Genomic DNA, 26,194 nt, shown 5'->3' on the forward strand with positions numbered 1-26,194 from the left:
GAGATATAAAGATATAAACAGCTGATCATTAGTCATTTTCTTTTGTACTAAAGGTAATCAACTTAAATGTTTACAGAATTTGACATAATGTCCATCTCTATCATGTGATGAGCTTTGTCTTCCAAATTATTTGTGCAGAACCTTCAGAATATGTTGATCTTAAACTTGATCCGTGGACATATTCATGTTTAAAACCCATTTTAAGAAAACAATAGGACTTTTCTTAGCTGACAATGAATAGATGTGTGTCAGCTATTCATAAAACCCAGATTGCCAATTTTTTAAAATTTAGATCTTTAATTATTTTAGTAGATCATTATTTTTCTTAAGAAATTAGTGTTTTGTTCTTACTCAGTTTTAACTCCTAAAATTATTGCCGCAAGAATCCAAAGGGGAATATTTGTTAATAATTAATAAATGAAGGTTAGAGAGTTTTACTTCCTGTTGCTGTTGTTGTCAGATCATAAAGCAAACGGTACTCAGTGAGCGAAAGAAGCATCGCCTTTATTCTTACACTCCGCGAATTAACATGAAAACCTCAGTTTTATTCTTCATCCTCCCTGGAATTATAATAGGTAAGTTTTTATCACTGAAAATATTAGATGAAAAGATCTTCATAATATTGGTTAAATCTTTACTGACCTGCAAATCTGGTGGTTTGTACGGTTAATTACAGAAGTTAGTGTAATTCTTATATTTTAAAGGTGTGGTATGAATGAAGTTGAACTTACAACCTAATGAGAAAATAATTACCGGTAATATAAAAATTCTGTTTACATGTAACATAAGCTGCAGCGAATGAGATCAAACAACAATCTAAAATTTAACATTTAGAATATTTTGTTTTAAAATTCTCTGTATCTTGCAAATCATTTTTAACTTTAATACAATAAAAAAAATGCTCTACCCATAAAAGAATGTTTTGTTTTAATAACTGTTTTTCAAATTTCTTTCCTGAATTCATGAAAACACTGCAGAATCTGAACTGCTAAAGAAAGCTTCAGCCCATTGCATTAAGAACCCACTAAATGTCTTATAAACAGTTAGCAAAAATACTGTTGGACTGCAGCATAAAGTCAAATGTGCAACAATAAAATAAATCAAAATGACTCAAAACCGACCTACACATGTGAAATTGTAATAAAAGTTGAGCTTTGCTTGTCAAACAAATTAATCTATTTTCTCTTAAAAATAAATACAGGATTTTGTAAACTTGTTTAAAATATTAATGTTTTTATATATTGACTGAAGACACACTAAGGCAAAGCAGTGTACTTGTAGCCTTTAGCACAATTTAATATATTTTGGTCCTCAGTGATTTATAAACTAACAGAAATTTTGAAGTCTATGCTCTGAACTACAGGAAGTCAACGGAAGAACTTTAGCATTGGATGATGCTTTCTTCCTGTTTTCTGGACATTTTTAAAAAAAAAACTTACTGACATCATATGAACTCAGCAAATTGTGTTTTTCAGATCATGAGGAGTTTATGTGATTCAGTGAATTTAAATAACTTACATGTAATAATACTTCTTGGGGCAAAAATGGAACCACATATTGTTTTTCTTGTTCTTTGTCTTCTTTAGTAGGAGTTCAGTTGTAAAAATGGGGCTTGTTACCCTCTTAACAATATTAAATGCATCCAGACATTTCTGGTGTTCTGTTGAAGGTGCCAGAGAAATATTGTTCTTCTCCAGATTATATGTGTGAATACTTTAGGAGTATTACAATAAATCTGTAGCTTACTTTTCTTCCATTGGGTATGCCTGCAGAAAGCGTGTTGTAGTAAATTAACAGTCTCCTGTTTCTGAATATTGAGTTCCCCTACCAGTAAGAAGAAAAAGTGGATTAGGTTGGTAAGAGATTCAGTGTTGTGAAGGGTTGGTAGACCTAAGAAAATTTGGAGGGTTCATAAACAAAAAACAAGGACTTGACCAGTCAAACTATTTCTGAGAGACAAACAGGGAGAGAAAACAAATCTTATAAATATTGCAAAATTGGACAATAATGGGAGTAAATATAGTATGGGGTCACTATAAAATGGGGTCACTTTTTCTGAAAAAGTCTGGGGCTTCTTTGTGTATTTTTGTGTGTTGTTAAATTATCCCTGAACTACTTTATTAAAATGTTTCCCTCAGGTTTAATTGATGGATCTGGTGTGTTACCAGATGGTCCTCTGAATGCCTCGGTTGGAGGGACAGTAACGTTCACAACAAACTTGAATCCAACAGAAACACCATTTGTATTTGTCAACTGGCAGTTTGATCCTGATTTTAGACCTGATCACATAATTATATCACTGACTACTGGAGACACAACTGCACCAGGATATGAAGGCAGGATCACTCTCTTCAGATCAACTGGATCTCTGGAACTCAGGAATCTGGAACTCAGTGACAGTGGAGATTACATAGTATCCATTCAAGATGGAATAAATCAAAAGATAGGAAGAACTAAACTGAATGTTTATGGTGAGTAAAACCTCAAAGCAAAACTAATACACCGTGTTCCAAATTATTACAGCTCAAATAGGTACGGCTCTTCTTTTTGAACCATGAAAGAACGTGATTAGTCATAAAGTCTGTATACTTTGCTGAGGTCATTTTCACTCCTGGGACCCTGAATGGGCCGACCAGCTCTTTCTCTCCCCATGATTTCAGCCCAAAGCATGACTCCACCACCTCCTTGCTAACGTCTATCTGGACCATCCAGGGTTGTACAGCAGATATCAGTGAACAAGTCTGTTTGAAAATTAATCTTCATGTACGGCTGGGCCCACTGCGACCGTTTCTGCTTGTGAGTTCTGGTCAGGGGCCCAATAGTAGGTTGATGCACCACAAGCCTCTGGAGGATCCTCCACCTTGAGGTTCCAGAGGCTCCAGCAGCTTCAAATAACTGTTTGCTGCTTTGTAAAAGCATTTTAACAGCTGCTTTCTTAATCCGATGAATGTGTCTAACAGAAACCTTCCTCATTCTGCCTTTATTTGTACAAACCTATCTTTGTTCTGAATCAGCCACAAATCTCTTCACAGTAAGATAACGCTTCAGTTATTGTTAAATATCTAATGTTTTCATATCTTTTCATATGGCACTACACTATCTGATGATTTTCATCAGCAGAGAGATCTTTTCTCTTTCCCATATTACTTGAAACCTGTGGCCTGCTTAATAATGTGGAACATCCTTCTTAAGTAGATTTCCTTTAATTGAGCTCACCAGACAAACTAAACAACCAGCTCTCTGAAATTTATTATAGTGATTCAAAGAGCCCTGACACACAATACCATCAATAAATTTAATAGCACAACAAAAGATTTTATCTTTATGACACTTAAATCTAATTTGAATAATAATTTGGAACACAGTGTACAGTTTAGTCATAAAATGTGCAATTGAACTTTTGTTTGGTAATCTGGCAAATATTTACAAGTAGCATAGAAATGCAACAAAAAGGTAATTGTGTAATTAATTGACAGAGCTCCTGGTAGCTCTATCAATTAATATCCTGCTATTCTAAGGAAATTAGGATTCCATCATTCTATATAAGAAAAATTACTTTATAACCCAAATCTATGAGCAATAAGTTGATCAGTGTGGTTTTCACATTTCTCAATTTGTGAAAAGCAGTTTTACTTCTTTGATTTGTTCGTGTTGTTTTCCCTTTCATAGATAGCCACTTAAAGCTGGAAGTTTTTTATTTCCTCCAACAGAACCAGTTTCCATTGTCAGAGTCCCCCCACTAAGTGCAGACCTGATTGAGTTCAACAGCTCTGTCAGTCTGTTCTGCTCCTCCTCTGGATCTTCTCTTTCCTTCCTCTGGATGAAAGATAACTCTCAGGTCACAGCCAGCGACAGAGTTCAGATCTCTACAAATGAAGAAAACTCCACTCTGACTATAGTCAATGTGACCCGAAATGACCAGGGATCATTCACCTGCCATGTGTCCAATCCTGCCAGTTCTATCATCAGTGATCCAGTAAACATCTCTGTTAGTTGTAAGTTTTTTATCTAAATGCTCAACATCTGTTTAGGTGTGATGCAGTCATTATATAAAAGTAATTTGAAAAGTCCTGCTCCTTTAATATTTTTATCTATTAACTTTCTTAATACTTCATTTAACCGCCTATTGTAATTATTTTCAGAATTGCATCTCCACGTATAATATAAGCAATTTCTTTTCCATTACTTTTTCAGTGAAATAACATTTTCTTCATCTATTACTGTTTTTACACCCAGATGGTCCGGATAATGTACAAATAGAAGTGTATCCATCACAGGAACATCATGAGATTGGGTCAACCATTAATCTGACCTGCTCTGCTGACTCATCACCTTCTGCTGAATATCAGTGGTTTCTGAATGGAGACAAGTTGACCAGTAGCGGTCCATTGCTCAGACTGATGAATATCCAGATGAGTCAGAGTGGAAACTACAGCTGTCAGGTCTTTAACAGCAAAACTCTGAGATATCAAACATCTCAACCTTCACCAATCTCTGTACATGGTAGGTATGACAATGTTTTCCAAAGCTCTACCTTTGTTTTACATTAGTAATGTCAATAAGCAATATCAGTTAATTTTCCTAAAAGCCTTTTTGTAGAGATACCTAGTCCAAGTCTTCTGTCATGATTCCTTTCTCTACTGATTAAATTTCTCTCGAGTTGTACTTGATTATCATGTACAATTTCTTTCTTTTTGTTTTTTCCACCCACAGAGCGAGTCTCTAATGTAAAGGTTACTCAAGACGTTACCCACTTGATTGAGTTCAGTGGGTCTGTCAGCTTCTCCTGCTCCTCCTCTGGATCTTCTCTCTCCTTCCTCTGGATGAACAGCAGCTCTGAGGTTTCAGTCAGTGACAGAGTTCAGATCACTAATATCACTGATGGAGGATCCAAGCTGAATATAATTAATGTAACACGATATGATGATGGATCTTACAGCTGCAAGGTGTCCAATCCTGTCAGTAATGACAGCAGTGATCCTGCAAACGTCTCTGTCAGCTGTGAGTTATTCACCGCTATGAGCTTCTTTTGAAATCGAAACAATGGAAACTTAATCAGAACAACTCTTATTTGTTACTATTTCTAAATTATTTGGGAAAATATCAGAAACACATAGTTTCAAATTAGACTAAGTAAGATGTCATCATATTTATAAAACATAGTTAAATATACCAAAATAATCATGTCAGTAATGACATAGAGGACTTTTAATATGCACTTATTTTTCAATTGTTTGTAATATTTATCTATGAAGTTAAACTAACACTACACTAAAAAAGCTGCTATGATATTAACATATAGAAAGAATTAAAATTAATTATTCTCTACAATTGCAGATGGCCCAGAGAAGATCAACTTAAAATTACAATCTCAGAAATATCCAGAAGGGTCAAACATCCATCTGTCTTGTTCAGCTGACTCCAGACCTAATGCCACTTTTGAATGGTTCTTTAATGGAAACTTGTCTGGTTCTGGATCTGAGCTCCAACTCATCAATGTTCAGAAGGATCAGAGTGGAAACTACAGCTGTCGGGCCTTTAACAATATAACCTCAAGATATCAAACATCTCAAGTTTCAGCTATCTCTATAGTGGGTAAGTATAATAAAGTAAAAGAAAATGTGAAAGGAACCATCAAAACTGTATAAAAATGGTTTACATGTTTAAACATTTACAAGTTATCTCCAAAAGCTAAATGCCAGATAAATGAGAAAAGAAATTTTAGTTTTCTTTTTGTTTTGTTTTGACTTTTAAAATGTAGTTTGTGTGATTTTACACCAGTAGCTCCAGTTGGTCCTGTACTCCATTCATTATCAAGTGTTTCTTTCTATAGGTTTTGTCCTGGTATTTTTTTTTCTGTACTTTACAGAATCCCCATCTAATTACATTTTTTATAAATAATGATTTTACAAATTCTAAACTATTAAAACAGCCTACATTTATAGTAATTCTGTCTATTTTAACAACTTCAGATATAGTTTAGATTTTGAGCTGATCAAAGATAGTCTTGATTTCATAAAAGCAGAAAAATCTTTAAGTCAAGCCATTCCTATGCAGTTATTTTGACTCTGTTTTCTCATATTGCTGAAAACTGCCAACACACGCACTATGAATACACCACCTTTAAGAGTTACCATAAATGTTGCGTAACCTTGTCAATGTGTAACAAATACAATGTAATTACTATGTCTGTTCATAATTTCATTGTAATAAAAAAATATCATATATATGTTTGTTTTTCTACTTTATTTTAGATGCTAGTAAACCTGGAGGTCTCGCTGGTGGTGCCATTGCTGGAATAATAATTGCATGTTTGTTAGTTGTTGCTGCAGGAGCTGCTGGAGGCTATTTCATCTACAAAAGAAGGTGAATTTCTTTATGTAACCAACAATACATTTTATATGTTAAGCTTTTTAAACTGCATTAGAGTGCAGTTCAAGTTAAACTGTGGTTAACATCACATAAGTGTTTTCTCATTTATCCATATTTATCACAAGTTGCCTTGATTATGTTTTCTTGTATGTCATATATAAGTGATCCTACCTGCATTATAAAATTTATGGAGTTTTAGTTTTACCTTCCAGAAATGATTGATGATGAGTATGTTGATTAATACATTTTAACAATATCTTGTATTTGAATTTGGTGCTTTTCAGAGAAAATGTGAAACCTGCATCACATTTAGGCACAACAGGTTAGTTTGTTTACACTCCATTCAATACATGAATCTCAATTACTTCACTTTCCTAGTAACTGATTCCATTGTAAATGTAAATATTTTAGGGAACTTGTATCATTTAGAGCTCAAGGAAATAACTGGCTTATCATTCATACCTGTATTAAGAAAAGCTTTTAAATGTCATGTTTAAAATATTTTTGCTTCCAGAGCAACAACATGATTATGAAAACATGCCAAGAATAAAGAAAAGTAAGGAAGAAGGTCATGTTTATGAGAATTTTGCAGCTACACAAAGAAGTAAAGAACCAGAACATGTGTATGAGGAAATGGCACAAATAAAGAAGAAATAAAATCAACAGCTTTTGGTTCTTTAAAGGTGAGTTCTGAGGTAGGAATCTGTTAAAAAAAACAATTTAAAGTACTTGCATACATTTTAATTACTTTATATTTTAAAAATACTTAACAGTTAAGTATTTTATGTAAAACCTTGTGGTGGTATGAAGTTCATCATTGCACTAATATTTTTTCTTGTCACACAGATGATCAGAGAAAAAATCATGATACAACAGGAAGAAACTGATATTGTTCTGCTGCATTTCTGCCTCTTGGGTTTATTCCTATTTATCTCCTTGCTGAAAGTTTTAAAGACTTACAATAATGAATCAAATATGTAAAGTTTTATACATTCTTCAGACATTGTTAAAATGTTTATTTACTGCAATCCTCCAAATTGATCTAGAGTAAGAAAATATTTTTTTAGAAAGCTTTATCAATGCAAGTCTTTGATAATATTTGGTTTCAGCTTTGCTATTCATTTATTGTTCACTGTAATGATGCTAAGCCTTGACTTTTCAACCTTTTGAACTTCTGCCAGTAAACTTCTCTTATTGGTTATTTGGGTCAGGTTTAGTTATTTGAAAAGGAGTGCAATATTTGCATCAGCATCCCACAATTTGTGAGATGCTTTGTTAAAAAGAGGAAGTGGTGGAGACACAAGTAAATGAGTACAACATATTCAGGGAACATGGTTCAGTGCTAGAGCAGGAGCACCAAATATGGAGCCTACAGTTTTCAATGAGATGACCTCAATAGAGCAATTTGATTAATGTCTTCCCCTTGTCTCTCTGCCTTTCTTCCTGTCAAGCTACTGTTAAACAAAAACTACTGTTGCCATAAAAAACTCTTTCCTCTCCTCAACCTTTAGTTTAACTGATTAGTTTGAGTTGTTGTCTGCAACTAGTTACAGCTCTGTTCTCTAAAAAAGAACAGGCACCTCCATCTAGTGTTCAGCAGGAAATGTAGGCCTTTTACTGCAAATCTCTTTTTTTAAAAGTTATGATTTATCTTATTTTAGACAGTTAAACAGGTCAGGCATTATGTGTCATCATTAATTTTAATTCAAAGCCTCACGATCAAGAAGCTTTAAAACAATATGTTTGCTGGTTCTTTATTGTTGTCATGATGGCCTTTTAGACCTTCATTGAAATATTTCTGCTTTAATTGTGTTTTTGGAATTAAGTTAAAAATGAATATTAAAGAAGAAATCTCATCTGCTCATCATTGTGAGGCAAAACCTCATAATTATGAGGTACATATTTCAGAAATCTTAGCCTGTGTTTTGTTTCCATTATTCATCATGTATTAAATTACAGTTTAAAAGGAAATCATATATAATGCAAGAAAACAAAATCTTACCAACTTTGTGTGTCTAGTTTCTAGTGCAAATATCTTAGTACACTTAAAATAAGACACAACTAACAAATGGAGCTTAGGCGAAAATTCAAACTGGGAGACTCGACCAGCTTCAACACATCATCTAATCACCACGCCGGGCCTCAGCCAATCCGGTACGGAGCTCCACGCCGCTCCAGCCAATCGTCGTCCGAGGACACCTTCAAGAGTTCAAGCTACCCTCGGGGCTTCCTGCTCGTCAGCCGTGCTACGACTCTACGTATGCGCTTTCCAACCTCTCCCACATTCAGTCAGCTAGTCAGCTGCCTCCCGTCCGCCTGCAAGCCCTGTCCTGCAGTCCCCAATTCAGCTCGCTGGCGCACCTTCCGATTATCTTAGCCCTCTTTCAGAACCAAATGCAGGGAGTGTCCCTCACCTGCCGGCTGCGCTCCTGTCGACTCCCAGTCATTCCTCACCGATCTAACCACCCCATCAAGCCTGCATTCGGCCTCCATTGATGTCTTTCCCTCATTGATGACGCAGGCGTCCTCTGCCATCCGCCTGGCTCCCCGTTCCGGCTCACCGTGGTCAGCTGCTACGGCTCACTGGTGCTGTCAACCTGCAGCCAAGCGCTGGTTGTCTCCACGATCCGCCGTGGCTCCATTGACGCACGTCGGCTCTTCCTCCTCGTCCCATCATGGACTCGATCCGTTGCCCGATCTTCTCTACCAGTCCACCTCCAGGAGAAAACCGAAATCAGATCACTACGCTCACCTCCGCGTAGCTCAGCTCGCAGCTGGCTCTTCAGCCTCATCAACCGGGAACTTCGTTACGCCCATCGGGCGTCGTCTAGGTAAGACGTACCCACTCCTGATTCGTTCATTTTCATACGCATCATGTCACCGTCAGCGCACCAGTACCTTTAATTCAAGTTTATCTCGCCTCCTATTGCTGGTCAGTTGGCATCTTCAGGGTCTAGAGTAGCTCAATTAGTTAGAAGAGCCGGGGTTCTCACGGCCCGCCATTTAATGACGCACGCTCTTTGTCAACCTCATTCCGGTATTTCCCGCTCAGGCCGCTGTAGCCCTCTCTTTACTCTGTTGCTTAGCTCGCTCCAAATTCTGTCAGAAGTCCCAGTTCGTATCTCAGCACATTCTGCCCTCCAGCCCAGCTGCCGCTGGTCTCCTAATCACAGCACTATGTTTCTGTAAGCTCTTTTTACTAATAGAGGGGATTCTTTTAAAGCTACACATGAAACACACCTGAAAACGAACGAGTTTGGTGCAATCTTTTACTTACAAATTCCTCTTTTATCGGAGGAGGGAAAAAAGACAAAAAAGACAAAAAAAAAAAAAAAAAAACTTAATCGTTTAGTTAGTAATTTAGTAAGAGAATTTGTTGAGGTTTAGGAAGTATTATTATATTGCATGTATCTAAATGCATAATGTTTTAAGTGTTTTATTTTAGTTTGTATGCCTTATAACTTCAGTGGCCACTTAGTAATTTATGCAAAAGAGGCGAGGTGCCTGGTGTTAACGGAAGGGAAGAGAAAGGGGAAAAGGCGAGGTCGCTGCAAGCGAGAATCGACAGAGCCACGGGTTTTCAACCGTAGTTGGTTTTGTGGGGATTATTTAAGATTTGACTGCTTATGAAAGGATAACACAAGATACAGTGGAATAAATCTTTTTGTTTTACATCTTTACATCGGAGCGCTGTGGAAGTTGTGTTTTTCCTCCTCAAACACACGAGGGAAATCAGCGATATTAACCTTGTGGCAACACACATCGCCTGCGATAAAGCTTACATGATCTAACTTCCCTGGCATGTGGCCGTTTACCTAAAACTGTTATCGGTTGTCCCTCCCTGTCGGTTGCAAACGTAACCCAGGCTTTCCCTCTTCAAACCTGCAGCTGGTGGAGACACCCTACGGGCTCTGCGTTGTGTCATGTTGTATGTGTGAAGGTAGGATGTGTTCCTTGCAGAAGAGTAATCAGGCGCAGGGCTGTTAGTCGTGGGGAGACAACAAAGCTTACGGCCATCAAGTCTCACAGACCACCCCACCACGCGACATTCTCTCGACCGACTCACTTCAGTCTTCACGGACGCCGCCCCGCCCTCTAGTTTTGGGGGCTTTAAAAGGTAAATGGTTGCCGGAGTGGCCATCCTAATTTCCTCAGTCTGAATCCTCTTCATTTTATGAAATATTTCCCTTTGCCATAGCTTCCTGCCTCTGGGGCCGTCTTTGGAGCAGAATGCGTTTATTAGCGCGCTGCGATAATATTGCCATAATCCAAGCATTAATAAAGGCCGCCCATCCGTTAGCTCCATTATGCCTTTCAATCGCCGCTGCACTTGGCAAGCTGTCAACAACATTCATCATCTCAGCTCAGCACGTGTCCGGTCATACAATGCTATCGCCGACCCTCCGTCCCGTTCTAAATTTCAGGTTTCGCTGTTCATGCCGTGCTACCGACGCTCAACCCGAGCTAACGCCAGCCTTCGAAGATTTGATGCTTAATAAATGGCTCTCTCCACTCCCTCTCGCGTTCATCACGCCACTACATAAAGTTGGTCTTCGCCCCATCTACACTTCCACTTCTTCACATACTCACGCCTGGCAAACCTTCACCGTGTCTGCGCTGCTATCAATTATCCCCTTTACCCTGATAATATATCCATAGTCCTCGCTTTTATCACACTGTTTCGACCATCGTCGATTCGTACTGTCCTCCATCCGCAGTCCGCTCGCGGGCATCAGTTTTCACATGAAGCTACAGAAACCCAGTTAATCACCTAGCCTCTTCTCGAACTCTGCTGCGAAGCTTCTTTCCAAAGGGATTGCTAGGCATAGCTCCTCTATTTCCGATAGCGGAGACCGATCACTCCCATTACCTAGGCGTCTCATCACTGCGCTCCGTTCCGGAGTTTTCTCCTACTACACCTAAGCGCTCCTCCGTGCGCTTGCATCCTAGCCTTCCATGGATTTCTTGGGCTGAGTGAGTTCATGTCTGCATTGAAAGTATTCAGTTCGTCATGAGATCTATCTATATCTGATCTAAAAATTCTTTGCGGACCACTACAATCCTTTACATCAAACACAACAAAACAAAAGGTTTGCGTGCTATTGCACGCATGGACGGTCCGTTCTGCGCTTTTCACACCATGCTCAGATTCACATGCAAAGACATCAACTCTGCCACGGATCCAAATCTCTGTTTCTCACACCTGAATGCTTCACCTGGACTGCTAACTGGTTCACTCACCACTTCAGACTCGCGTTAACAGCTTGCGGTCTTCCACCTAGTCACTTTTCGGGCCATTCTTTTAGAATAGGCGCCGCAACTTCTGCCGCCCGTTCAAGGCGTCCCCACAGCTTCCCTCCTTCAGCTCTGTCGCTGGTCCTCCTCAGCCTTCTAGTCTTACATCAGACCGGATCTCTCAACCATACTCGAAGCTCAAAGTTCCATTTCTGCAGGTGAGCATCTCGTCATATATGGTGGTGGAGCGTTTCGCCATTTCTAACATCTCATTCTGCCTAGGAGATCCGGCCGGACCATCGGTCCTCAGCCCTCGGCTCGACAGCAGCCATTCCATCCTCCACAGGTCACCAAGCGGTCGTGCCTAACAAGTCTATCAGACTGCAGGCCCCCGCCAACGCGGTTCGCGCCTAACAAGTCTATCAGACTGCAGGCCCCGCCAGCGGTTCGCGCTAACAAGTCTATCAGACTGCAGGCCCCGCCAACGCGCCGCGCCTAACAAGTCTCGCCAGACTGCAGGCCACGACTGGCGCCTATCAGTTCGGCAGACTGCAGGCCCTACCGACGCCTATCAATCCTGTCAGACTGCAGGCCTGACCGGCGCCTATCAGTCTTGTCCGACTGCAGGCCCTGACCGGCGCCTATCAGTCTGGCAGATTGCAGGCCCCGACCGACGCCTATCAGTCTCGCCTGGCTGCAGGCCTGAACTACGCCTATCAGTCTCGTCAGACTGCAGGCCTGACCTACGCCTATCAGTCTCGTCAGACTGCAGGCCCTGACCTACGCCTATCAGTCTCGTCAGACTGCAGGCCCTGACCTACGCCTATCAGTCTCGTCAGACTGCAGGCCCTGACCTACGCCTATCAGTCTCGTCAGACTGCAGGCCCTGACTGACGCCTATCAGTTCGGCAGGCTGCAGGCCCTAACCGACACCTATCAATCCTGTCAGACTGCAGGCCTGACCGACGCCTATCAGTCTTGTCCGACTGCAGGCCTGACCGACGCCTATCAGTCTTGTCCGACTGCAGGCCCTGACCGACGCCTATCAGTCGCGCCGTGCTGCAGGCCGACCTCGCCTATCAGTCTCGTCAGACTGCAGGCCCTGACAGCGCCTATCAGTTCGGCAGGCTGCAGGCTAACCGACACCTATCAATCTGTCAGACTGCAGGCCTGACCGACGCCTATCAGTCTTGTCCGACTGCAGGCCCTGACCGACGCCTATCAGTCTGGCAGATTGCAGGTCCCGACCGACGCCTATCAGTCTCGCCGTGCTGCAGGCCCTGACCGACGCCTATCAGTCTTGTCCGACTGCAGGCCCTGACCGACGCCTATCAGTCTCGTCAGACTGCAGGCCCGACCTCGCCTATCAGGTCCCGTCAGACTGCAGGCCTCAACCAACGCCTATCAGTCCCGTCAGACTGCAGGCCTCAACCAACGCCTATCAGTCCCGTCAGACTGCAGGCCTCAACCAACGCCTATCAGTCCCGTCAGACTGCAGGCCTCAACCAACGCCTATCAGTCCCGTCAGACTGCAGGCCTCAACCAACGCCTATCAGTCCTGTCAGACTGCAGGCCTCAACCAACGCCTATCAGTCCTGTCAGACTGCAGGCCTCAACCAACGCCTATCAGTCCTGTCAGACTGCAGGCCTCAACCAACGCCTATCAGTCCTGTCAGACTGCAGGCCTCAACCATCGCCTATCAGTCCCGTCAGACTGCAGGTCAGTCAGGCCTCGGCCCGGCTCCCTCTTTTGGGGGGAAGACTATCCGAGCTCGCCGAGCAGACCGCCTGCTCACGGCGATCCTCGGCTCGAGTCTTCTGCGGGTCCGGCGCCAAAAGAATTGTACCATTAAATCTTTTTAACTGCTATTTTCTTCTCTTTGTGAGTCTCTCCAGATTGAAATGGAGCTTAGGCGAAAATTCAAACTGGGAGACTCGACCAGCTTCAACACATCATCTAATCACCACGCCGGGCCTCAGCCAATCCGGTACGGAGCTCCACGCCGCTCCAGCCAATCGTCGTCCGAGGACACCTTCAAGAGTTCAAGCTACCCTCGGGGCTTCCTGCTCGTCAGCCGTGCTACGACCCACCTCCTCCCCATCTCCACCTTCACCATGAGGGACATACTCTAGGATCCTCCGGGCTCTCCCATCTCCAGGCTCCGCTCCACCACCAGATTCGGTCCCGGGGGGAAGACTATCCGAGCTCGCCGAGCAGACCGCCTGCTCACGGCGATCCTCGGCTCGGGGTCTTCTGCCGGGTCCGAGCGCCAAAGAATTGTACCATTAAATCTTTTTAACTGCTATTTTCTTCTCTTTGTGAGTCTCTCCAGATTGAAATAACAGTCCAGTAAGCAAAAGGAGCTTTCTTGATGAAAAAGTATTTGTTCCACTGGCAGATTATTTTACTTATAACATGGGAAAAATGTCTTGTAATTACTGAAATAATCTGCCAATAGAACTTGTATTTTTCATCAATATTTAAGAATTGGCGATTTAAAACATGCTCCTATTTTTGAAAGGTTACTTCTCAGTCAGTGTAGTCGTGTTTCTAGTGTACTAGAAACCAGACCAAAATTTCTAGATTCTGTGTTTTTGTATGGTAGAGCAGTGGTCCCCAAACCCCGGTACCGGGTCCGTCGACCAAGTGGTACCGGGCAGCACAAGAAATAATTAAATATTTCCGTTTTATGTATTATTTGAGTATGGAGGACCTTTTATTTTGAAAATCCTTTCACCAGATTCTCTCGGTTACGCCAACATTGAGCCGACAGGCAGCCAAAGTCCCAGCAAAAAGACAGGAGAACGGATTTATCCCGGGCCGGTAGGTGATTGCACACACCAAGCCCGCTCTAAATAATATGAGGCTCGCTGATGAGGCAATGAATTTTATCGCAACCCGGTCGACAATCTTAGAACTCGGAGAGTTCATAAGGGGAAAATCAATGTCAATGTCAATGTCAAATTTATTTATATAGCACTTTAAAACAGGCATAGAACTGCACCAAAGTGCTGTGCAAGAATGACAACAACACAAATGAGTAAAAACAAAGTATCAAAACACTAGTTCAATTAAATGCCAAGGAATAAAAATGAGTTTTAAGAAGCAATTTAAAATGATCCAGGCTGTGGGCAGATCTAATTTGGAAAGGTAGATTGTTCCATAGAGAAGGAGCAACAGCAGAAAAAGCCCGATCTCCTTCCCTCTTAAGTCGGGTCCGAGGAACTGTCAGTAAGAGCTGATTATTAGAACGTAGGATTCTGGACACGGACTGAAATTTTAAAAGTTCCAGGGAAAATCAGGGGAAAAAATAAAAATTGTGCCATATGAACACGCCCCTGTGAATATGTGACAAAAATCACTGAATTATCTGAATTATCTAATTTAAATAATCATCTAACTGATGTTAGAACCTTCAGTTTCTAACATACATACATACATACAAACTCCTGAATTTATTAATTCTTCAGAGTGATCTGTGATTCATTTAGCAATTTAACATTGACAGGTTTTATTTGTCTTTGAGCATTTATGCCTATTTATTTTCCTACTAGGTTAAATTACCCCTTTTTAATTACAAAGGCTTTACAAGAACTTAGTTGTTGAAATCCCACTAATAATACATAAGTTCCTTTAAATAAATATTGCTCATAAAGAAATCTAAAAAATAATCATGCATCTTCTAATGGGCTTTGTAAAGATTTAAACTCTGATAAACACTTGTAATTTTAATATAGGCTAAGCATGTTTTATGAACAGTTTAATTTTTAGTAATTTCATTTCTTTGTATGAAAGTATTTATGACTGGATTTCATTTGATTTGATAGACCTGATGAACAAACAACAATATGTTGTCTGTCAGAGTTCAGCTCATGATGAGAGCATCTGTTTGTGACATGCACTCTTTTCTGACCTAGATTACAATAAATGTAGAACATTCTTCATGCTGCTCTTTGGACCTTACTGTCATAACTTCAGCTACACTAGCAGCACATATAGCATTTTGAAAGTGTGTAAAGAAAGTGAAAGTGTGCTAATTTCTACATATTAATTTACCTGGACTGTTTATATTTATTTCAATGTGGCCTCGATGTTGAAAAGTCCTGAACCTGTGCAGGAGTACATGTCAATAAAAACTTTATGACTATGTTTTATTAATCACTGACATGACCATTTTATCCTTTTAACTGCTATTTATCTTCCTAAGACAGAATTAGGCACTGAATAAAAACAAACAAAAAAACTGTTTTGTTATTTTTGTCTCTTTCAAACACTTCAAACATTTACAGAACCCATCAAGATAACTTTTATGATGTTCACAGAGAATTATGAATATATATACATCAATATATATATATATATATATATATATATATATATATATATATATATATATATATATATATATATATATATATATATGTGTGTGTATATAATTTTTTCTTAAAATATTTACCTCTTATTTCTCATATTCCTATTTCTTTATTATACTACGAGCAAGCAGCACTTTAAATGTGGCCTTCTTTATTTGATTATCCTTACGTAATACCTCCTTGTGTATAATCACAATAACAGTTTTTATTCTATTCTGTTGATATACTGCTAGGACACTTAGAAATGAAATTATGAATCATGACACTGGACTAAGTTCATTATGAGAACACAAAACATTGGTTTTAGTTCTAGCAGTAACTCTTATCTATTTTACAGTAAATGTTGGTCAGTCTTCCTACTGTTGTAATAATTTCTCATTTATTACTTTACTACCAACTTTTTATTACTTGAAAGTATTTTACCGTTTGACAAACTTGTGACATATGAGTCGAAAGTCCCACAAAGCTAGAGGGATGCCATAGTTGCACTCTGAAGTCATATTTCATTTTATATGGTAATAAACAAATTTTCTTTAGACATACATACATTTTAAATATAATCAACAATAAAGGACATATGTTTCAAAGAAAAAATTAACTACATTGCTCTAATACATATAATTTCAGCAATGTTTATGTAATTTGATTTGTATAACTTGCTCATTGTCAGGCCATGATAAAATAAACACAAAAGAGTGTTAATATTTAACAAATGAATCAGAGAGAGATAAGGAATTTGACTTCCTTCTTCATTCTTGTCAACAAGAGTCTGAGGAGTGAAACAGATTCTTACTCCTGTTTTATACTAAAAGAAAGAAATGAAAACAATCATCACAGTTTTTGTTCTCCTTGGAGCCGTCTCAGGTGAGCTTTTACCTCTTGATCCACAACAGGAAGATATTTTCACTGTTTGTTAATGCAACAATAACTGTACTAGTCTCAAAATGAGCAGATATCAGCATTTTCTTATTACAGAGAAAAGTTGTTTAAGATCATTTATTTTTTCATGTACAGTAAATAAAAACAACACCAGGTTTAAATTTGTCCTTTTCATTCCTTATTTATGGAAAACATAAACAAAGAATGAAAAACTTCCTGGTAAAAAGTCAAACAGTATGCTAAATTTAATTATTTTGAGAAGCCGGCTTTGATTTCTAGATGTTATAAGTTTGCTGTTTGTATTGGCTTGATTTATGTCTAAAAATTATTGATACAGTGAAATCTGTGATATTTTGTATATTTGAGCTCCATATTAAACAATTACGGAATATTTGTGAAAACCAGATCAACTTACATTCTCAGAAAAAAAGAGGTCTTTTTAGAAGATAGATAGATAGATAGATAGATAGATAGATAGATAGATAGATAGATAGATAGATAGATAGATAGATAGATAGATAGATAGATAGATAGATAGATAGATAGATAGATAGATAGATAGATATTGCTTATTTTATGTAATCTGAATTCTTTATTGTTTGAAGACAGTATGAAAAGAGAAATGTGTTAACAGCTCCAACAGAAACATATTTTCATTTGGATCAGCACATGATACTAAAGACCAAAATATAAACTACTTATAATATTGCATATTCATTTTCCTATTTTCACTGGTTCCATTTGTACTATAAAATGTAATATGTGCAGAAAAGCAGAGAAGGTTTCAATGCTTAATAAAAATGTTTTAATTAACCAAAAACTGTGTGCTGCAGGTTTATCTGAAGAAGATGACAAGTTCACAGATTTTCTCAGTGCATTAATTGAAGGTATTGTGACTTTTACAACAAATCTGATTCCAACACAGTTTGTTGCTATGAAACTTTGGTGAAGAGGAAATGCTTATAAAATCTTTATGAAATCTTAGATTCTGAAATCCAATAGCAAATCTGTACATTTTATTATTAAAACTCAAAGCAGAAGTGTAAATTTTGCTCACATCTTCACCACTTGTGGCACATTTATTATCCTTTGCTCTTGTTGTCAGTGTCTCATATCAGGTGTCCGCAGTAAAACCTTCAAATCTGCAGAGGTGAAACATGTTAGTTATTATCAGATTTAGTAATTATTAAACAGATTAATTAGTCCAGGAGCTTTGAAACCTTCAGCTGAAAAGTTAATACAGTTAACTGGTCAACCAAAAGTAAGAAGCAAACTGTGAGAATTTAAAGCTCAAAACTTTACACTTTGATAATAAAGGCTTACAATTTGGAATTATTTACATGTAATGTCACTTATTTTCACTTTCTTATAGCTTTCCTAAGAGTTCCTAGTTCACTGAAACGGCATAAAAAACAAATAAGTTTTCAGGGAAACAATTCCTTAATGTCATGTTTATTTCTAAATGATTTATGATTCCACCTGAACATTTTATCCAGCCTCTTCCCTTTTCTCTCCTCTCTGTCTCCCTTCAGTTTTTATCTTGACAAAGACAGATTTGGGTCAGCGTTTAAAAGTCATATTGTTATTCTATTAATTTAAGAAAACAAAGTAATAATTTTAAAAGTATTGTAAAGGGTAAATCACTATTTTAAACATATTGTTAGAAATACATATTGCTTGTTGCTGCTTACTGTGTCCTTGGTGAAATCTTGGCAACCAATGAATATTTTTATATTTTTTCCTCCACAGAGCCAGTACAGGTGGTGGGAGTAATACCCCAAAGAGTGGACATAAATGAGTTTAATGGTTCCTTGCATTTGCACTGCTCCTTCATTGGTAATGCTACCAAAATCCAGTGGTTGAAAGGCAGCTCTGACTTCATTCAGATCAGTGGTGCAGAACCCAATCTGACTATACCCAATGTGACCCGCGCCGACCATGGATCCTACAGGTGTAATGTGTCTAACTCTGTGAGTTTTGACATCAGTGAACCAGCAGAAGTCTTCATTAACTGTGAGTTTAAATCCTCGTGTTCATCTAAGTTAGATTAATTGTTGCATTTTCTTAAAAAGTGTCAATTTCTTTATAATGAATGTTATTTAGAGTAATTGATTTAAGTAGGCTGGGATTTATTGCAAAACCTCAAAAACTAGACAAAACAAACCAGATACCAAATACTGTCTGTACAGGGACAGCAAGACTGGTATGGTGTGTGGCAAAAATTACAGCGGATCAAGAGGTGGGATTGCTTCAGGGAAATACTTTGAGGCCTTTATTGTTTGCAGTTGGGAGGTATCGGTAGAATAAATCAGAGAGGAGTTTTGATGGACTACAATGTTCGCAGACAACATTATGATGTGCAGTAAGAGAAGAGGGCAGATATTTGTTCTGCAGAGAAAAGGGACAGTGATTAAAAGTAAGGAAAGATGTGTATTTGTCAAAGAGAGGGAGACTGAACAGTAAAGCTGAGAAGAGAAGAAATATTTTAAGTGGAAGAGTTTTATTATCTGGGATTAACCATCCAAATCAGCGAGTAAAAACGGATTCAAGTTAAAAAGTGTAATAAATGTGGTTAAGTAGGGGGGCTGATGTCACATAAAAGGATGCTAGGGACAAGATGAGTTTGAAACCAAGAGTCTTCTGTTGCAAACCCTAGAAGGAGTAGCAGCCATAATAATAAAGGTTTGTTTTTGTCGTTTTACACAAACTGATATTATACTTTATTTTTATTTGGGGTTTTCTGTACAGATGGGCCAGAGGACATAGAACTGAAGGTCTCTCCATCAGGACCGCACCACGAAGGATCAAACGTCCTTCTGACCTGTTCAGTTCAGTCCAGACCTTCTCCTGAGTTTCTGTGGTTTCTGAATGAAGATCGTCTGTCTAACACCAAACCAGACCTCAGATTGAGCAACATTCAGACAAATCAAGATGGAAACTACAGCTGTCAAGCCTTTAACAGGAGAACGCTGAAAACGCAAACGTCTCAACCTTTACTTGTCCCAGTAATTGGTAAATCTTTAAATAACTTGAATTAGTATTTCAAAAATATTCATGTGCATGACACAAATTCAAGATAAAGATACATAAAGAGCCTTTTTAGAGGTGAAGAGAAAAATTTGTACTGAGTATGCAAAAAATCTAAGTAAGCCCAAACATATTGTTTTCTGCAATTTATCATTTATTGTTACTCAACTTTCAAAATATGGAATTTCAACTGATGTGGTAGATTATAATTATATTATTTCAAGTTATCTGGAATAAAACCAAAGGTAATGTTAAAATATAAATTTAGTAAATACCATAAAACAAGAAGTGCAAATATTGACTACATTGAAAGCATTGGACCAAATTTCAACACTTCAGTTTAAGGGAACAGTTTTCTCTATTCTCTATCTTCTATCATAAAAAAGCTGCAAATCATACCAAAACAAATTTAGTTATTAATTTGTTAAAACAATCTTAATGATGAGAGGAAGTAATAAATCAATTAACAGCACCCCACCCTTAAAAACTAACCTTGAGACTTTACATTTTCAGAGCTGATCCAAATAAAACTTTACCATCTTTAATCTGTAATCCAAACTATCCTGATTCCTTTATTCTGCCACTGCAACATGGTATTTGTTGTTTACTTATTATTTCATGTTTTCTTCATGTGAAACACTTTAAATTCCCCTGTTGCTGAAACATGCTCTATAAATAAACATTACAAGTTTGTGTCAGTCCACTCCAAACTTCAAAATAAGAAAAAGATTTACCTTTCTCTTCTAAAGCTCACTTTGGATGAAAAAACATTTTTTACAATTCAAATAGTATTAAGTTTTTTCATATAGTCCCATAGAAACAAGACATTTAATAAATACTAAAAAGAAAAAGAAAAACAAGTCACTGTATGACTTTAAATCCAATTAAACTGTTCTATTTTAGGTCAGTTGTACAGTAGTTACATTATTTTCCTGCTTTGACCCACAGAACGCGTCTCCAGTGTTGTGGTGGCATCAGATGCCACAGACCTGGTTGAGTTCAACAGCTCTGTCCGTCTCTCCTGCTCTGCATCTGGGTTTTCTCCTCATTACTTCTGGATGAACAACGGGTCTGAAGTGACATCCAGCGACAGAGTCCAGATCACTGATGGAGGATCCACTCTGACTATCGCCAAGGTGGCCCGGCCTGATCTGAACCTACTGAGGTGTCATGCGTTCAACTACTTCAGTGAGGAATTCAGTGATCCAGTTAACATCTCCATCTTTTGTAAGTTTGTATGATAGCCATTTACAACTATGCATGTATATTTAAGGCTTCACCTTGGCTTTATTTTGCAGTGTACAACTTTATTGTAAAGCTTCATTTTTCATCACTTATTTCTAAAATCACAGATGGACCAGAACTAGTCGAACTGACCGTCGTTCCATCTCAGGAACACTATAAGGAAGGCTCAGACGTCACGTTGAGCTGCTCAGCTGTTTCCAATCCTCCTGCAGAGTTTCAGTGGTTAATTAATGAAAACCTGCTGCCTCATTCTGGACCAGAACTCAGACTGATCAATGTTGAAGCAAATCAGACTGGAAACTACAGCTGTCAGGCCTTCAACAAGGAAACTCTGGTTTATCAAACATCTCAGCTTTCTGTCATCTCTGTAGTAGTGGGTGAGTATTAAGAAAAGGTCTGCTACAGTCATCAAGTTGATTATATTCGTCTAATAAATCAAGTATTTAGTCTACTGACTCCCAACTCAATGTTTTATAATTGTTGTATTAAAATGTAAAGTTCTAACGTAAGAAAAAAGGAGCTAATAGATCCTTAAACGTTCTATAAAAACTAATTTTTGACAAAATCTGTTTATGAAAATGTCACTGTTGATGATTTTACATGGAGGTCTCTTTTTTGTCTTTTTATATCAGATTATGTAGAGTCTGGAGGTCTCTCTGCCGGAGCCATTGCTGGAATTGTGATCGCATGTTTAGTTGCAGTTGCAGTTGCCATTGTTGCTGGAATCTATTTCCTTTATAGAAGAAAGTGAGTGTTTTGATGTTACACACTTCGTATTTTCTAATCATACAAACAGACAAATAGAAATTAAGTTGGATGATTGCTAACTCTTATTTTTTTTCCCAACATTTAGAAAAAATGTCAAACCCAAACCTAAAAACGGTAAATATTAATACTTTGTCTATAATATCACACAACTTAAAAAAATGAATAAAACATAAATCACATCACTTACTGTTTTCAGAGTGATACAACTTGATTTAAATTGAAATTTAATATCATTTATTCGAGTAACTCTAAAACCTAGAAGCCAAAACCATAATTTCCAGAGTGTTGAGCAAAGATGAAGCAGCACCTACTAACTTTGAAAAGGAAAAAAGTACATATATAGGTTGAACTTATCTGTGTGCACTTTATTATTAAAACAAATCTGAGTAAAAACTTTTGAACAATTTTTTATTTGTGTGTCAGTCCTAAACAAAAACGTCATTGGTTAGTTTATCTTAGTTTACTTTAGTTCATTTAGCAGCTGGTACTGTTTCCATAAGCTAAATGTGTCTGTGCAGTCAAGCTAGCTAAAAATTACTAGACAGACCTTTAAACATTTGGATGAAAAGTTTGTCAAAAGTAGCAAAATGTAGCAACTTCACCATTTGCTTCTCTGGATGTCACAGACAAAAAACCTGAGCCTAGTAACCAGCAGGGGGAGCATCCATATCAAATGGGTAGGCTTTGTTTTTCTTTTTTATTATTCAGCATAGACTGTAAGAAATATGCAATGTAAACATATATTTTAAACCTGTTGGGTCTTGTGTGTGACAGATGTATTGTTTTTGTCAGACATGTACATCATCTCGCTTGCACAGTTCAGGAACTGACCTTCAGCTATGAGGTGCATGTATCCTGTAGTGTGTGTCGGGTCCATTGTGCTGGTTTTTTGCACTTTGGGATGTGGTTGTTTTCATGATGGTCAGATGTGGTGATGGTTTTTCTGAATCCCATCCAGTAATATTCTGCAGGTGTGCCTGGCCTCAAACACACTTCATTAGTCTTTCATTTTCACAAACACTTCTTTGCTCTTGACCTATTGACGTCTCCTTCATCACACAGTCTAGTTTTTCAAAAGATGTTTATTTCTGTTTATTTAGCAGTTAGTGCTTGTGAGAGTGAAACCTGCTAAAAACAATTAAACTTTTAAACAGTTTTCTCTTTGAAACATTTGTCAAAGTAAGTAGAAATGAAGTAAATGTGGTAATTTCGCCTTCTCCTCCTCCAGATGTCACAGACTTAAGACCTGAGCCTAGGAACTGGCAAGCGGAGCGTTCAAATCAAATGGGTAGGCTTTGTTTTCCTTTTTATTATTCAGTGTAAGTTGTAACAAAACGGTTATGTAGACATGTAAATGCATTCGCCTGCATCTCATTGTGTTCGTTGGGTCTTGTGTGGGTCAGATGCATTGCTTGTGTGCACCACGTGCATCATGTGTTGGCCAGGACCTGCCTGTCAAGTGCACCATGCTACCAGCACCTTGTTCTACACTTCACTTCTTACAGAGGGTCCAGGCTCTTGTTTCCTGGAGGCATGGACTCTGTTGCACTTTAAATTTTACCCAGTCGCTAACATTTACCAAGGATGTATGTAATGAGCCACTTTGACACTATGAAGCTTACCCAGTAAACATCCATCCTCCACTGCGAAGAGAGAACTACAGAGCCAAATGAGATGGTGATAATGTTAATCCAATATTTGGAAGCATGACCAGCACGGATTGAAAGGTTCACTTCCATCACTACCGTTGCTAAAACTACAGGCAAAGTGCAATTCTAAAGCAGCGCAGAAACAGACATCATTGTTCACAACTTCTGCTTCTGTTCGTTGATTGGTCTAATAGAAATTGTACCCGAGGAATCCAAGTGAAGGAAAGAAAGCCCAGACTGTCTGTGTGCACAGTGCATGTGGCTTTTATTTGTGTGTGTCAGGTGCATTGTGCTGGTTTTGTGCGTCACGTGTATAATGCACTTTAGAGATGTGGCTGTTTTCATGTTGGTCAGGTGTGATGATGTTTTTTGTGTAATGCCCTCCAGTAAAATCCTGCAGGTGTTCCTGGCTTCACACACACTTCCTCACTCTCTTTTTCGTTGTCGCTCTCAATAAAACTTTCATCTTGCTCTTGAGATATTTCTGTCCTCTTCATCATGTAGAGCATGTTGAAGTGAAACCTGCTAAAAACAATTAAACAAATTGAAGGAGCTCTCTCTCGTCCTAACCAACTCACCAATTTCAAAAATGTAATTAGTTAGTTCACTTTTCTTTATTTAGTTGGTGGTGCTTTTTTCATGAGATAAATATGACTGTGTGATGACGCTAGCTAAAAATGAATTAACAGAATCTTAAACAGTTAGATCTAGTCTAAACTTTTGCCAAAAACGAGTAGAAATGAAGCAGCTGGGTTGGAGACTGCAGGTGGAAATCAGCACTGAGAGCTTTAACCTGATACAATACATCTCTCCTCTAGTGGTTAATGTCTGCTGCCCATGTCTTAAATAAAATAAATCATTAGAAAATGTCATCACTTTACTTTCTCATCCTCTAGCTGTCACAGACACAAGACCTGAGCCTAGCAACAGGTGGGGGGGTCATTCGCATCAACCAGGTGGGCTTTGTTTTCCTTTTTTATTATTTACTGTAAGATGTAAGAAACAGGCTGTAGGTATATGTCTGTGTGTGTGTCTGCATAATATTGTGTTCATTGGGACCTTGTGTGGGTTAGATGCGTTGTTTTTGTGTGCCATCCACATCATGCTCACATATCTGTGTTGGTGAAGAACTGACCATCAGGTGCACAGTGCATGTTGGCCTGTATGTGTTTGGGTCGGGTCCATTGTTGGTTCTATGTGCCACATAGTATTACAGGAAAGAAGTGTTAAGTTTTAAGATGCTCAGGAAACATTTCCTCAAATGTTCATCAACAGAAATGAGTATTGAAAATAGTGAAGAAATTTCATATCAGTGTAATAAAAAGGTTTTGTTTTCATGGTTATTTTCATTTTAAATTAGTGGAGAAACATTTAATTGGTTAATAGTTTATTTAACACTTTGAAAAGGTTTTTTCATACATTGAAATGTTTTAGAATGATTTAAAAACTGAATGATTAAAAAGTGGTTGTTATTTTCCTCAGAAGATGAAAATGAAAATGTTTATGAGACAGTATGAAATCATTTTCTTCATTAAAAGGTCAGTTAATTTTTGATAAGCAATCAATTCTTAATGACAACATGAGTAATAAAGTTAACCATTGCATCACTAATCTTTTCCTTTATATTTTCCTTTATTCTGCAGGTTATCCAAACAGAAGAATCATGAAACAACACAACCAGCTGGAGGAAGGGGAATGACTCTGTGTTTTACATTTAAATTGACTGTTTGTTTTTTTTATTATTGTATATTTACTGGTTCTTTTTTCCTGCTGTTATGTTTAATAGATTGATAAAGATAAATAAAATTTACACACACTAAAGGACTGCCAATAATGTGTATAAATAGGTAAATTATTGTTTTGAAAGCCACAATAATGAAAACATTTCATAAGTCTTTAATAAATCTTAATTAAGTATGACATCAATACCCTTTGAAAAAATCTGTCTATTCATTTTTATATATACTAATAGTACTACTACTATTAACATATAAAGTATATATATATTAATAGTGAATGTAAGCATGCATTACTTATATTCACAGAGCTTTTTTTTTAAAACATAAGGGGCTTTGGTTCAGTCTCCAAAAGCACCAAATTGTCTCTCTCTAGTGGTTAAAATCCACATGACGCTCAATTAGACACTTTTTCACACTTAGAAGTTTGAAAAGATGCCAGGTGTGGGTGGGAGTGGAGAATAGATGTTAATTTGTTTTTCTCATGAATAAGATAATGTTTTCATGGACTTTATGGAACGTCTGTTTCTTGTTGAAAGCTCTGAATTTCGCAGTTTTAGATTTTGAACCAGAAATAATCACAGAGAAAATTATACAGTTTATTTCAACACCTTAACCATTAACCATCTCTGGCGGAGTTACATATAAATTATATTGTAACACAACACTTTGATTTAATACACTTCCTACTCACATTTAATTTAATATTTTTAAAAAGTATTGAAGTCAGTCAAGCAGCAAATTATTGATTACTTTGTTCAAGCACTTTGCTGGCTACTGGTTGTTGTGTTCATTTATTTAACTATTTATCATTTGCTTTTCCTGATCCTCAAATATTATGCATAGTCTGTTATCTGCAGTGAGTTTGAATATTGTTGTTTTTTTATTTTACAGACAAAAAATATTGAA

General features: G+C 38.0%; 1 protein-coding gene across 1 annotated transcript; it reads left to right on the forward strand.

Moving 5' to 3' along the window:
• Window positions 1–491: 491 nt before the first annotated feature.
• On the forward strand, window positions 492–26,194 carry LOC122831145 (titin-like). The gene is made up of 29 exons (XM_044117100.1): window positions 492–575; window positions 2,139–2,471; window positions 3,711–3,995; window positions 4,237–4,503; window positions 4,714–5,001; window positions 5,338–5,595; window positions 6,255–6,366; window positions 6,657–6,694; window positions 6,887–7,014; window positions 8,614–8,803; window positions 8,894–9,203; window positions 10,261–10,312; window positions 11,679–11,964; window positions 12,068–12,186; window positions 12,235–12,331; window positions 12,636–12,763; window positions 13,312–13,450; window positions 14,375–14,431; window positions 17,694–17,747; window positions 18,610–18,873; window positions 19,609–19,872; window positions 20,836–21,114; window positions 21,240–21,509; window positions 21,765–21,879; window positions 21,986–22,014; window positions 22,527–22,577; window positions 23,129–23,188; window positions 24,446–24,505; window positions 25,193–26,194. Exons 1-29 carry the CDS (start codon window positions 530–532, stop codon window positions 25,246–25,248), a joined length of 4,635 nt encoding a protein of 1,544 aa, XP_043973035.1. The 5' UTR covers window positions 492–529; the 3' UTR covers window positions 25,249–26,194.

This window comes from Gambusia affinis, linkage group LG05, assembly GCF_019740435.1.
Source record: "Gambusia affinis linkage group LG05, SWU_Gaff_1.0, whole genome shotgun sequence".
In the NCBI taxonomy this organism is placed as follows: domain Eukaryota; kingdom Metazoa; phylum Chordata; class Actinopteri; order Cyprinodontiformes; family Poeciliidae; genus Gambusia; species Gambusia affinis.